At 40.0% G+C, this 15,506-nt stretch overlaps 1 protein-coding gene across 1 annotated transcript in view; it reads left to right on the plus strand.

Moving 5' to 3' along the window:
• The window catches only part of dnajc1 (DnaJ (Hsp40) homolog, subfamily C, member 1), a 291,590-nt gene that overhangs the window by 160,670 nt on the left and 115,414 nt on the right, over positions 1-15,506 (plus strand). Inside the window, exons 7-8 of the mRNA XM_078538335.1 lie at positions 9,428-9,518; positions 11,236-11,405. Of these exons, the coding sequence (XP_078394461.1) occupies positions 9,428-9,518; positions 11,236-11,405 (261 nt within the window). The remainder of the gene's footprint in view (positions 1-9,427; positions 9,519-11,235; positions 11,406-15,506) is intronic.

The raw sequence follows: 15,506 nt of genomic DNA on the forward strand, positions 1-15,506 counted from the left end.
CAAGTGATGGTGCTTCTTCATGAGTGGTCTGGTGTAACTCTCGCCCTTCATGGTGAAGCTGCATTGATTGGCCAGGTCTTTGGCCAGACCCCGAGTGGGATATTTGATTAGGGACCAATGACATTTTGAGATTCAAGACACTTACTAAGTGAATAAAGCCATGATATTCCATGGGTTTTGAGCAAACAAAAATAAACTTTACAATACAAGTTCAGAATGGTAAAACAATTTACATTATCTGTCTTATGCTTACCCTGAATGAGTATAAGTTACATGTGAATTAACAGGCGAACTCTGGTCGAACACACCCCACTACGCATAACCAAAACAGATTCCAGGATTTCTCAACAATCCATCCAGATGTTTGTCACATTGTGAGCCAACCAATCTCACGGAAACTTCATCTTTCTCACAAAGGTTTCCAATCTCCACATCTGAAGATCTCGCCTTGGATTCTCTCCAAAAGTCGCTGCCACTCAGATGACTTCAACAATGACCCTCTTGAACGGTTTCAATCTTGCCTTCCGAGATTCCTTTCCCCTGGATCTCCGGGCATACTCAGGCTTCACCTTTCAAGCGCAATTTCAGATCTTTGGCCGTGCCAAGCGGAACACCACAACTCCAAAGAGGGTGCCTTTGCCCTAACGGCCCGCAGCAGGGAGCCACAAACCTTCAACCTTCTCGATCTTCAGAGCTTCTCTCGTGCTCACTTTGCTTAAAATCTGCTCCCTGCAGCTCTTTCTTTAATTTGGAGTCTATTTCTCTGCTCCTTTCTCTTAGCTTAACAGGACCTATTTCTGCACCCAGGCTTTGTACCTCACCTGGGACGACTTTTGGGGACCTTTCCCTGTCCCCATCCCGTGTCCTCCCTGGAACACTTACTGGATAATGGCCCTCCGCATCAGGTCATCTGACCTGCATTTTCATGCCATTCTTTTTCTCCTGTGCGATCGCACAGGCCGGTCCTCGGCCTGAAGAGTTTAAAATAACAGAACTGCGCATGTGTGACCAGCTCCCGGCAGGTGCATGCACAGGAGGCCCAAGGTTCATCGGGAACTGGAGTTCCTGACCTCCGAAAGTAAGTGTAGGTTTCTTGACAGCCAGATGACACTTCTTGGGTATCTGGAAACAGAAATGCCGAAGGGGAGGGTTGGGGTGAGGGAAGGTGAGGTGGAAAGCAAGAGCTCCATAGTCGCACCATCCGCAGCTTGTACATAATGCTAAGGTCGCAGGATAAGGGTGAGGTTTGAGAAGGTCCATAAGGCAGGAATATACTGTCATTTGAATGTACGTGGCAACAGACTTAGTTACGGCTCAGCCCATGATGCAGACCACCATGACCTCCAGAGGGCTCAGGAGATTCAGGCATGCCTGTTTCCTACTGTTTCTATGTTGCTTCTGTGCATCTTGCCCTGCAAGAAAGAGGGGAGAATACCAGTGAGTGCGTTGTAATGTATTTGGGTGATGCCTGCCATTGCTGGAGGTATGTGGAAGCAGCAATAGGTGGGCGAGATGCTGACAGCATTGGCACATGTTTGAGGGTGAGGTGGCATATCTGAATGAATATCCGAGTCCTGCTTGCTGCTGGATGAGTGATGGAGTTATAGTGCATTGAGCAGTGTGAGAGATTACAAACATACAAATTAGGAGCAGGAGTAGGCCCTTCGAGCCTGCTGCACCATTTAATGAGATCATGACTGACCTGATTGTAACCTCAGCTCCATACCCTCTTGCTTATCAAGAATTTATCTACTTCTGCTTTAAAAATATTCAAAGACTCTGCTTCCACTGCCTTTTGAGGAAGAGAGTTCCAAAGACACAACACTCTGAGAGAAAAAAATTCCCCTTGTCTCTGTTCTAAATAGGTGATCCCTTATATTTTCACAGTGGCCCCGAGAGGAAACGTCCTCTCCGCATCAACCCTGTCAAGACACCTCAGGATTTTATATGTTTCAATCAAGTCACCTATTACTCTTCTAAACTCCAGTGGATACAAACACAGCCTGTCCCACCTTTCCTCATAAGACATCCCACCCAATCCAGGTATTAGTTTAGTAAACCTTCTCTGAACTGCTTCCAATACATTCACATCCATCCTTAAATAAGGAGACCAATACTATACACAGTACTCCAGATGTGGTCTCACCAATGCCCTGAGAATTGAAGCATAACCTCCCTACTTGTGTATTCAATTTCCTTCGTAATTAATGATAACATTCTATGATCCTTCATAATGACATGTTGTACCTGCATATTAGCCTTTTGCGATCCCTCTGCACCTCAGAGCTGTGCAATCTCTCACCATTTAGATAATATGCCTCTTTATTTTTCCTGCCAAAATGGACAATTTCACACTGTCCCACATTATAATCCAGTTGCCAGGTCTTTGCCCACTCGCTTAACTTATCTATATCCCTTTCTGGCCTCCTTTTGTCCTCTTCACATCTCACTATCCTGTCTATCTTTGTGTCATCAGCAAATTTAGCAACCATACTTTCAGTCCCTTCATCCAAGTCATTTATATAAATTATAAAAAGTTGAGGCCCTAGCACTGATCTCTGTGGCTCACCACTTGTTACATCTTGCCAACCAGAAAAAGACCCATTTATGCCTACTCTCTGCTCCCTGTTAGCTAGCCAATCTTTAATCCATGCCAATATGTTACCCCCTACACCATGCGCTTTTATTTTTCGCAATAACCTTTGATGTGCACCTTATCAAATGCCTTCTGGAAATCTAAACACAGTACATCCACCAGTTCCCCTTTATCCACAGCATATGTTACTCCTTCAAAGAACTCCAATAAATTGGTTAAACATGATTTCTCTTTCATAAAACCTTGTTGACTCTGCCTCTGATTACTCTGCATTTTTCCAAGTGCGCTTCTATAGCTTCTTTAAAAATAGCTTCTAACATTTTCCCTATGACAGATATCAGACTAACTGGCCTGTAGTTTCCAGCATTCTGTCTCCCCCTTTTTTTAATAATGGAGTTACATTTGCTATTTTCCAATCTAATGGAACCTTGCCCGAATCTAGGGGAAATTAAAACCAACGCATTAGCTATCTGACTAGCCACTTCCTTTAGGACCCTAAGATGAAGTCTAACATGTCCCAGGAACTTGTCCGCCCGCAGCTCTAACAATTTTCTCAGTACCACTTCCCTGGTGATAGTAATTTTCCCCGAGTTCCTCCTTCCCTTCCATTTCCTGATCTACAGCTATTTCTAGGATGTTACTTGTGTGCTCTGTAGCGAAGACCAATGCAAAATACCTGTTAAATTCATCTGCCATCTTCATATTTTTCATTAGTAATTCTCCAGTCTCACTTTCTATAGGACCAACACTCACTTTTTTAACTCTTTTCATTTTTGGATATCTATAGGAGCTCTTACTATCTGTCTTTATTTTTCTAGCTAGCTTTCTCTCGTACTCTAATTTTTCTTTCCTTATCAATCTTTTGGTCATTCCTTTCTGTTTTTTATATTCTGTCCAGTTTTCTGACTTGTCACCTATCTTTGTGCAATTATGGCCAGGATTTTCAGCTTGGCATGCAGGTACGCGCCCGACACATCCAAGCATGAAACAGCGCGGGATATTTTGTTCGGCAGGCGTGTGCAACAGTCGGCAGCATGCCCCCCGACAATTAAGAGGCCTATTAAGGCCCTTAAATAGCTAATTAAGTAGAGTTTTTCGCTGCCCGTCCAACCTCATGGTTGGCAGGGCGAATAGGCCAGGCGGCCGTTGCATTTTTTATGACACTTCATCCACAAGCGGGATGAGGTTTCCAACAGTGAATTAAAAAAAACAATAAAAACTTTTTGAACTCATTTTTCACATATCCTTCATCATGTGGCTGGGTCACATGTGGGGACATATTTATATTATTTTTGAAATCTTTATTTTTCATTTTAAAATTCTTCAGCTCCCTGAGGCAGCTCTGTGCCTTCAGAGAGCTCTCCCGCACATGTGCAAACTTCAGCACTTGGGCTCTCAGTGCACGTTTCGCGCTGGCCGGCCATTAATTGGCCAGACGGCGTGAAATTGCGGTTGGGGCCCGATCGCAGGTGGCAGACCATTTCGTGGCCGCTCCTGGGTCCACCTGCCGCGCCCGCCCAACGAGGGGAAAATCCTGCCCTATTTGTTTTTTCTTTAGGTTTTTTTTATTCATTCATGGGATGTGGGTGTTGCTGGCTAGACCAACGTTTATTGCCCATTCCTAAATTGCCCTTGAGAAGGTGGTAGTGAGCTGCCTTCTTGAACTGCACAGTACACCTACAGTGCTGTTAGTGGGGGGAGTTCCAAAATTTTTACCCAATGACAGTGAAGGAACAGTGATGTATTTCCAAATCAGGATGGTGAGTGGCTTGAAGGGGAACTTGGGTGGTGATGTTCCCATGTGTCTGCTGCCATTGTCCTTCTAGATGGTAGGGGTTGTGGGTTTGGAAGGTGCCTAAGGAGCTTTGATGAATTTCTGCAGTGCATATTGTAGATGGTACACACTGCTGCCATTATGCGCCAACGATGGAGGAAGTGAATGTTTATGGATGAGGTGCCAATCAGGCTGCTTTGTCCTGGATGATGTCAAGCTTCTTGAGTTTAGTTGGAGCTTCACATATCCAGGCAAGTGGAGAGTATTCCATCACACTCCTGACTTGTGCCTTGTCGATGGTGGACAGGCTTTGGGGAGTTAGGAGGTGAGTTATTTGCCACAGGATTCCTAACCTCTGGCCTGCTCTTGTAGCCATGGTATTTATATGGCTAGTCCAGTTTAGTTTCTGGTCAATGGTAACCCTCAGGATGTTGATAGTGGTGGCTTTAGTGAAGGCAATGCCATTGAATGTCAAGGGGCAACAGTTAGATTCTCTGTTGTGCTAGGCAATGACAATCTCCAACTTGTGTGGCACAGATGTTACTCGTCAGCCCAAGCCAGAATATTTTCCAGGTCCTGTTGCATTTGGGCATGGACTGCTTCAGTATCTGAGGAGTCGTGAATGGTGCTGAACATTGTACAATCATTAGCGAACATCCTCACTTCTGATCTTATGATGGAAGGAAGGCCATTGATGAAGCAGCTGAAGGTGGTTGGGCCTAGGACACTAGCCTGAAGAACTTCTGCAGTGACTTCCTGGAACTGAGATGATTGACTCCCAACCACCTTCCTTTGTGTAGGTATGATTCCAACCAATGGAGAGTTTTCCCCCGATTCCCATTGACTCCAGTTTTACTAGGGTGCCTTGATGCAACACACTCTCAAATGCTTCCTTGATGTCAAGGGCAGTCGCTGTCACCTCACCTCTGGAGTTCAGCTTTCTTGTCCATACCTGAACCAATGTTGTAATGGGCTCAGGACCTGAGTGGCCCTGACAGAACCCAAGTTGAGCATTAATAAGCAGGTTATTGCTAAGCAATGCTGCTTGATAGCACTGTTGATGACCTATTCATCACTTTACTGATGATAGAGAGTAGACTGATGGGGCAGTTGTTGGCCAGGTTGGATTTGTCCTGCTTTCTGTTGTCATGAAACTAACATTTTAAAATTATATTATTGTGGCTTATTAAAAAGTAGGTTTATGAGTGTCAGTGTGGATGGATCTGTCTGTATGATTTAATTGAATTAGAGCCAGATAGACTACTAGTTTGAAATTATCAAAATAAGTTAGGGGTAAAAGACATTTGAAATGCTAATGAGTAAACATGGATGAGGGCTTAGCATACAGGGTATGAAGGAAATTTGCATTTTTAGATATGTGAAGGGGTTGTTTAGGTTTCAAAATGATGATAAGATGTTTACAACTAGCAAGGTGAAGCAGTGTTTATTTTTCCCAAAAGTATTGACCATATTGGCAACATGAAAGATTTTTATATTATGGGAAAAGTGAATTTCCAAGGACATATGTAGAACATTGGAATTTACACATTAAAGAGAGAGAAACATATGTCAAGAGAATGGAAAGCTATATTGTGGGACCATGTAAGATCTAAGAGGACTGTGTAAGACAGCCTTGGGGAAGTCTCCAGCACTTTTGAAGAAGTTTGCTGTTTTCAGTAACCAAAGGTGGAGGAAAGCCTTTGAATTCCACTGTCGAGTGGATGCTGTGGTAAACTTAGCTGGCTTGCTATTTAAATTTAAAATCTATTTTGGACTGTTGTCGTAAAGCGGGTGTGTAGTTGGGAATTTTGGGATTTGTTATAGTATTAAGTAACTAATCTTATATGTGCTTAAATCTGTTCTTTTGTTAATAAGTGTTTTAATTTAGTTTTTAAAATCTTTGAAGGTGTCAGTGGACTCATTACTTTTGGATTCAGTGCATAAACCTTCTCGTAATAAATACAAATTGCAAAACCTTTGTGAAAGAGCATCCAAGTTTCCCTTATGGATTTGGTCAGCCTGGCACACATAACCTGCCACGTCATAACATTGTGTACAGGACACACTTGGCAATTTTCCACATAGCCAGGTAGCTGCCAGTGTTGTAGCTGTACTGAAACAGCTTGGCTAGGGATGTGGCAAGTTCTGCAGCATATGTCTTCAGTACTATTGCTGGAATGTTGTCAGGGCCCATAACCTTTGCAGTATCCAGTGCCTTCAACTGTTTCTTGATATCACGTGGAGTAAATCAAGTTGGCTGAAGACTGGCATCTGTGATGCTGGGGACCTTCGGAGGAGGCCGAGATGGATCATCCACTTGGCACTTCTGGCTGAAGATTCTTGCAAATACTTCAGCCTTATCTTTACACTGATGTGCTGAGCTGCCTCATCATTGAGGAAGATATTTGTGGAGCCTCCTTCTCCAGTGAGTTGTTTAATTGTCCACCACCATTCATGACTGGACGTGGCAGGACTGCAGAGCTTAGATCTGATCTGTTTGTTGTGGAATGGCTTAGCTCTGTCTATCACTTGCTGCTTATGCTGTCTGGCATGCGAGTGGTCCTGTTTTGTAGCTTCATCAGGTTGACATCTCATTTTGACGTGTTCGTGGCGTGCTATCCTGCACTCTTCGTTGAATCAGGGTTGACCCCATGGCTTGGTGGTCATAGTAGATTGGGGGATATGCCAGACCATGAAGTTACACATTGTGACTGAGTACAATTCTGCTGCTGATGGCCCACTGCGCCTGATGGATGCCCAGTCTTGAGTTGCGAGATCTGTTCTCATTCAGCACAGTTGCAGTGCCGCACAACATGATGGAGTGTATCCTCAGTGTGAGGATGGGACTTCACCTCCACAAGGACTGTGTGGTGGACGGATGCATCTCTGGCAGGCAGGTTGATGAGGATGAGGTCAACTACGTTTTCCCCTCTTGTTGGTCCTGTCACCACCTGCTGCAGACCCAGTCTCGCAGCTATGTCCTTTAGGACTCAGCCAGTAGTGGTGCTACTGTTACTATATTTAATTTTTCTACTTAACCTCTGATGATGGGTCCTCTCTTGGAATTTTTCTTTCTCGTTGGAATGCATCTATTCTATGTATTCTGAACTATCCCCTTAAATGTCGCCCACTGCATCTCTATTGACCTATCCTTTAACCCAGTTCACTTTAGCTGGCTATGCTTTCATGCCCTCATAATTGCCCTTCTTTAAGTTTAAAATACTAGCCTTGGACTCCCTCGAGCTGAATGTAAAATTCAATCAGGTAGGAGGTGGTATTTGAAGATGCATTCACTGACCTTGACCATCTGTGTGAGGTGATTGAACCTCCTCTGGTGCTGCAGCTAGGTCCTCGCAGGCCGTTTACAGAAGTTAACCTCTGTGGCCACCTGCTCCTATTTCCTTCTCGGTGTGCCTTGAGGGCCTCCTGGCCACCTGTGGGGAAAAACAATCTCCCCTCCTTTCCCCCACTTATGCCTTCAGTGCCTCATCCAAAAGCCTGGAAGCCCTCTTTCTTGCCTGTCCTCCATTTGCTGTGCGTTTCCTTCCAGCGACAGTTGCAGCAGCTTCTGTTGCATGAGTGCGGTTCTCCTTTAAGATGTTTAGGTTCCCTTTAAGAAGTTCAGCCTTGTTGTCCACTGTGCTGGCCAGTTGTGCACTGTGCTAGCCGCTCATGCAATTGGGCCCCCTGCTAAGCAGGTGTTCAGTCACGGTCCATTTCATGCTTTGCTGTGTGCTGATGTCATTTGGATAAGCACGCTGCCCCTACCATACTCAACTATGGGGTAATCACACCTCACAAGCCCTGCACCTGATATTGGGTCTAACTTTATCCTGCCCTGTAGTCTAGATATCACTGATTTACACGTGGTTTGCTTTTTCACTAATAGCTATTTGTAATTTCTTTTTAGAATAAGAAGTTGTACTTGACTCTGCTCTGGGACATAAGTTTAAGACAACACTACCCCACTCTTAACTAACGATTGCATTAAAATTTACTTGTGCATGCCTGTTTTCTTTGGTATGCAGTTCCTTTAAGTTTTTTTGCATGGCTGTGCATGTGTTTTTCATGGCAGAACCAGATCTGCAAGATCCCTTTCAGGTGCACGACCAAGCTGCTTAGCAGGAGCATTGCTCTGGACCAGCAAGATCAGCTGTTCTAACATCTGATTGTGTTGGTAGGAACTTGGGCTGTCCATGCTCTCTTAACAACCAACTTTGCAGTTGAAGTGCTGGTATTTCTTTAAAATAAGAGTCAGGTTGGGTTCCATTTGAGTGCAGAGTTGGATCTGTTTGGCTCAGCTCAACGGCAGAATCAGGTTATGAATATTGGTTAAATATGTTTCAGTCAAATTTTGTATGCATAATTATTATTACTATTATTGTTACTAAGAATGTCTCTGATCAATCAGCACAGAGAACAGCTTTCCATTTTTCACTCTCCAGGTGCAGTAATAATTTGCATAGTGTGCAGTACTTGCAGAAACAATAGTTGGAAATTGGCAACTAATTTTGAAATGAGGCGGTCACCTTTGGAGCATGCCAATAGTGGCATTGCACATATGCAGGTTTAGAACTCCACTGTTTGCACAAAGGAATATTTTCACTTGATTCACTAAAATGGTTTCTTTTACGTTAACTTTTCTGTTATCTGTTTTCCTTATGTTGATTTTTATTCACAGTAATAAAATTAAGAGCAATTCCTTAATTTGTAATCGCAACATTGAATTGGAAAAAACCTTGTGGGAATTGTGCATATGTTTTTATGTAAATACAAGAAATTGTTTATGGAGCTGAAGGGTTTACATTTTGTTCTTTAAAAAAACCTGCCGAAAGCATTAGCCTTTGCTGATAATTACATCATTACGAAATTTGTGGTCCTAATCAGCTACCGTAGACTGCCATTCATTTTGTTTTTATGCATGTAGATCCTATAATTAGTTGTGTTGGGAAAATTTATATCCTTAAAAATATGACAGCTCATAATTGTGCACTGATTTGAATTACTTTGTTTAAATTTATTTCCATGTTTCTAACTAGGTGCATGTTTTGTTGTAGGGTGTTATGGATTTTTATCTGGAATGGAAAGAAATGAAAGTGAAGGAAAAAGAAGAAGCAGAAACTCAGGCTCAGTTTGAAGCTGTGCAGAGTAAGAAACATCTGTGGTGTGTAAATAGTGTGTTTTTGTCACTGGAGTGAGACTAGTTAACAGATAATGAACAGCTATCATAAAATACTTCACCTTTCTTCTCAACAGAATTGTATATTACCATAGGCTGAGTGATGACATTCATCTATTACTCATTGTCATCAAGAATCACTAGCAAAATATTTCAGGAGGCTCATTACAATGTCTGAGAGACACAAGCTTACTGTGTAAAGCTATACATTATAGCAAGCTCAGCTTTAGACTTGTATAAAATTGTCTCTAACTTTACATGGTTTGCTATATAGAACAAAGACTGCTTAGCATTTTCCAACACCCCTTTCTTCAATATTCATTCTGAAACCACCTACAAAATTAAAATTTTGGGAAACTCCACAGCATTTTGAATAATCCAGTGTTGTGTTTCGAGAATCATGTCTTCTCAATAACATGTTTGAAAATCATAGCCTTAAAGTTTTGAGCATGTTGGAATCTGAATATTGTCAACCTGTGAATATAAGAGAATGTTAAAATGTTTGTTCGAGTCTGTAAAATGGGACCTGAGTATTTCCATTCTCCGGGTTAACTGAGATGTTAAAAGCCGTTTTATTTCAAGCAGCATCGCTTTGTGAATGCTATTGTAAGAAGAATTAGAGTCAGCAACCATTTATCTGAAATAGGCGTACTTACCATTGTGCCTTGTTTTTGAAATAACTTTAGTGTATGTCAGTTCTTGTTCTGAATTGCTATTAGTTAATGTACTGTATAGCATTGGAATTAATGGGATCAGCTTTCTGAATGTATTCATCTGAACAGGAAAATTTCATGAACTGTTTGGATTACCAGCATCTCCACAGTAAACAGTAAGCTAATGGTTGTGTCTCAAGAATAAGAAATTATGATTGCTTTAATGCTGATTGTCCTAAACAAAAACCACACGTGGAAAAAAAGATTTGCTAACATTTCCATGATGTCCTAAACTGCACAGAAGGATATTGCTGTGTATCTCATAGCTGTTGGTTGTGTTCTTAATATGGTAAATCATAGTTTGGAAGCACAGTTAATGATAACATTAACATCTTTTTGAGAGGGTAAATGCAAATCATGCAGATTGGCATGGAGCTGTTTTATTCTGGCTGTTTTTCATGACCTAATTGCTAATCTGCCTGCATGTCTATCTGCTTTACAACGGAGATTGTGCAGTGTCCTCTAGGGACAGAAGTGGTATGGTAGTGGGGAATTCGATGCAATTTGCAAATTGAGAGAATGCAACATGGGGTCTCATTAAAGCAATGTGTTGCAGCAGAAGACAAGAGGTGTGAATAGATAATCTGCTGAAGCTAAATATTACCCTACTGGGTGCATCTTTGCACAGACTTAGTGAGCTATGATGTTATGTCTACACCTTTCTGAGATTTGTTGGCAGTTTTCCATTTCTTTGTTGTGAGCAAATTTAAAAACAAGAAAAGCCTCTTTCCTTTACAACAGTTCACAGCTTGCTCAATATCATTATAGCATTTGAAATAATTGATGTTGTCTTTTATTTCTAATTTACATTTATGAATCATTGAAGGTAACATAATTACCTAATGGTATTGTTTCACCCCCATTTAGATATGTATTGCAGGTGTTAACAGATTTGTCAGTTTTTAAAAATGCAAAAAGCTTTTTTATTGATCTTTCAACAGTTTATGCTGAAAAGACATTTTGTACCTTGCAGAAGAAAAAAGGCCCAAGGTAAAGAAACCAAAATCTGAGTTTCCACTGTACATGGCCCCTACCTCTGGAAGTATCGCATATGTACCATTACACGAAGAAGCTTCAACTATTGAGGACATTGAGGAGCAGGTGACTGACTGGCTGGAGGACAGGCCAAGAGGGCCAAGAAAGGTAAGTCACAGAAACAAATATATTAAAAATGTAGTACTTTTAATGACGCTACTTTTATTATATACCAAAGCACAGCAAAAGTGGAATGTGCTGTGTTAAAAGTAATGTATGTTGAGGAAATTTAGCGCAATTTCATAGTTAACTGCAATAAAAATGCTGCAGCCCAATGAGCTCCCTGCAGTGTTATGATTTTTCACCCATAATTTATCAAGACATTTTAATTCTTATATAAACAGAATTTGTCATACTTATGATTTTGTCACTAATGTATAATCATAGCCTTAAAGGTGATCTGAATACTGTCAGCCTGCGAATATAAGAGAATGTTAAAATATTTGTTCAAGTCTGTAAAATGGGATCTGAGTATTTCTATTTTCCGGGTTAACCGAGATGTTAAAAGTTGTTTTATTTCAAGCAGCATCACTTTGTGAATGCTATTGTAAGAAGAATTACAGTCAGCAACCATTTATCTGAAATAGGTGTACTTACCAACATGCTTTGTTTTTGAAATAACTTAGCATAAAAGCAATATGCATTTGTAATTTACTGTTAAACTATAATAAAAATGAATTGTGCAAAAAGTGAGTCTACAAGTATTCAAAGTGTGTAGTTAGAGATTAAAGATATTTATTTGTGAGAACCCAAACATGATTTTTTAGTATTTTGTCATTTAAGGATGTATTCATGCACCATTTTTAATTCTGGGGCAATTGTATGCTAAAGACATTGTACAAATGCGGTTAATATCAAGATTGAATCCCTATGCAAACCCAAAAGTCGAACCCAATTGCTGACTGCAGCATGAATGTGCTCTCCTTGGATTTAGATCTCAAAGGGTCTAAGTTGAGAAGCAGTAGGAAATAGAAAATTTTAATTTTACCTCAAAATTAATTCTGAATTAGTTGTAGCAACTGGTGATACTGTTAGACATTTTAACCTAACTGCGCATGTCATAATATTCTGATATCATGTATGCCAGTATGAATTGTCCTTTCAAACCTGAAACAAACTCCAGAGCACTTCACCATGAATTCAATTCCTGATATATGGATGCAGGTTAAACATTTCATTGATACATTTTAATTGAACTTTGTTATTCTGATGAACGTTATATTGCTAGGTGGGTTTGAATATGTTTTTTAATGAAAGGCTTCAAAGCGAAAACTACTTTGTTAACTTTGCTTGGTACCCATTTAGTATTTAAAATTTGCTACTTGGCAGCTGTTTTCATTGGCTTGTCAGATAAATGCTAATTTGCCGTGCTGTCATTTGCTAAAATTTGCAGAATAAATTTTGAAAAAATATATGCTAGGGGTGTATACATGGATTTAGTTATCACTTGCCACCATTTGTGATCCTGGCTAGAGCAAAAAAGGTAGCATAGAAAAAAGAAGCTGTAGAGCACATATTAATGAAAGCTGAACCTTCTTCCATTCAGTTTGTTTGAGGTTTAATGGAACTGGAAGTAAAGGATAACTGCTTTTGTTGGTATGTCTTGGTATGATAAGAGCATAAATATGTGGATGGACTTGAACACCAAGCCCTCTTCTACCCACCACCACCAGAGTTACTTTTTTATTTTGTTTGGCAGTAGGACTTGGATTAAGCTACTCAGCTCAAACCTTTTTCATGTCCTTAGACCAACATCTGAGTTTGAAGAACGCAGAATTTGTATCACAGGAAATTATCGCGTGCAGTAAAAAGGAATCAAATCCTGATTTGTGTCACAGGTCAGATCTCTAGAGAGCATTAAAAATGCTTTGCAAAGTGTTGGTAAATATTTTGGATCAGATTTGGACTCAATTTACATAAAATGCATTCATCCTGAGTGTAGCAAATGTTAGTGTGCACTACATAACTCAAAAACATGATTGACGGAATCAAAAAACTGTAAATGGTGGAAGTGTAAAGAAAAATATTAACATCATAAAGGACACTGTGCCCTGTAAGGGAGGGGAGATAAAGAATGAAATGTTTCATACTTTGGAAGTATCACTTTGAAACTGCTGCTTTCGTGCTACAATGGTGTTGAATCCCTTTTGACCAACTTAGACACTTTGAAGAGTTTCCTTGGAAGCATTTTTCAATAAAGTGTGTTTGCTTATGCCTGAAATTTATGTACAGATTTTAATTTGAAAATACAGCAGTGTTGTATAACATGCCAGGAGCACTTGCAGGGAATAATAGATTATGTAGAAACCACATGATTTTGAATTATTCACCAAGTATATGCTGTCCATGAAATCATAATTGTTACTCAAGTAATAATTGCTGTTTGATGTGTAGCCTTTATTGTCTAGTGATTCTGCATGTAAATCGTTAAGGAACATTCAAAAGAATAATAATTCAAATGTTTCTAGTTCTTTTTAGAAAACTGAAATTTTTACTTTTACAAATATTACTTGGTTCCCTTCGTATAGAAGGAAGTTATTACTATACTATTTTAAACCTGAATTCTTCACAACCGAAAAGGATTTAATTTGTGTTAATGAATTTCTAGTTTCATTTAAATTCATGTGAAGTGCTTTTCTCCATTGCACATCCTTCACACAATGTTGGTTAATAGCCTAGAATAATAGCTTCTGAAGAAATCACTTAGTAAGCATGCACATGAAAATGTTATCATGATACAGATAATAGGTGCTGTACATTGTATCTTGCTGCTGTGTTGTATAAAGCCCATCATCTGCAATTCTGATGTCAGAATCCTCATTGCCAGAAGTTCAGAACAGGTCTCATTCTCTTGGGTAGTTTAGATAGGGGTATCAAAATTAATCTAACCTGTCTGGGGTTCCACTTCTTTTTAAGTTTCTATTTTTAGGTTTCTCAGAGGCTAAGCTGTTTGGCACTGGGTGATGAAACTGCAAGAAATAACACAGTCTCTTTCAAGACAAATGTACAAAAGAAAGAAAAGCTATCTTTCTAGACAAACTAGAAACAGCTGCAAGTAATAAATGTATCTGGTAACGCCAGCTACCAATCTAATTTGGCTTGATGGCCATATAGAGAATAAATAAAATGGATAAAAGCAAACAAAACCATTAGCCTATGAGGAGGTAAAACACAAAGTAAAAGCACAGTAAGTGCACCTCGACTCTCTGTACTCTATGCCTTTTGGCATTGACCCCTGAAAAACATTATCAGCCTCAAAGCAAATTAGTTGCCTCCATGGTTTAGTAGTTTTGTAGAAACAGCTACGAAAAGTGTAATGTACTGTGTGATATGTGACTTTTCATTCACAATTATGAGACAGTAATACAAAATGCTTATCATCAAAATATTTTACAGCGCTATGCTAAATTTGTTTCACAAAATCAACCTATGGTTTCTATATAATTCAAAATAAGATAGACGAGTGTAGTGACCCCAAGAAATCCAACCACAAGAAGTATGACATTTTTGAGCAAGAGGCAGCATTGGTATAGAGAAAACATTACCATTGATCTTGCTGAGGATTTGACAACTTAGTCAATCCCATGGACAATTTTATTTTCCTTGATGCAAACTTTTTTTTATTAAATTAAAAAGGTCAGCACTGACAGTGTGTAATACTTATGAACAGCAATAGGAAGAACCAGCACTGCATTCTGTGTAAATTAAGGGCAGATGACATTTGATCCTTCTCAGGAGGTAACTACGTGCTTTGTAACACGTGGCTCCCTTCAGACAAATAGCCTTTAGATCAGAGGATCTGGCATTAACCAGGACAGTACTACTAAATGATTGCATGAATAGTCAAATCAAAAGGGAAACATCTCCTAAAGCAAGATTAGTGGGGGCCTTCCAAGCTATGCTGAAATTAATCCAACTTTGCACAAATGCAAAGTTAGGTAGGAAAGTAAGTGAGGAGGATGCAAATAGAATGCAGAGAAATATGGGTGGGTTGGGTGAGTGAGCAAGAACATGGCAGATGGAACGCAGTGTAGAAAATATGCAAGGGAAAACAACACATCACATCACCAATCTATATTTATTGAATTATCAGTGACTTGGAACCAATGTGATCTTCCATACGTAGTGATTATGTAGGAACATAGAACTGGCTAGACAAAAAAATCTAAAGTCATTTTAACTTAAATTACCATCCTGGTACTCACAAGA

The sequence above is a fragment of the Cetorhinus maximus genome, chromosome 3, assembly GCF_964194155.1.
Source record: "Cetorhinus maximus chromosome 3, sCetMax3.hap1.1, whole genome shotgun sequence".
Taxonomy (NCBI): domain Eukaryota; kingdom Metazoa; phylum Chordata; class Chondrichthyes; order Lamniformes; family Cetorhinidae; genus Cetorhinus; species Cetorhinus maximus.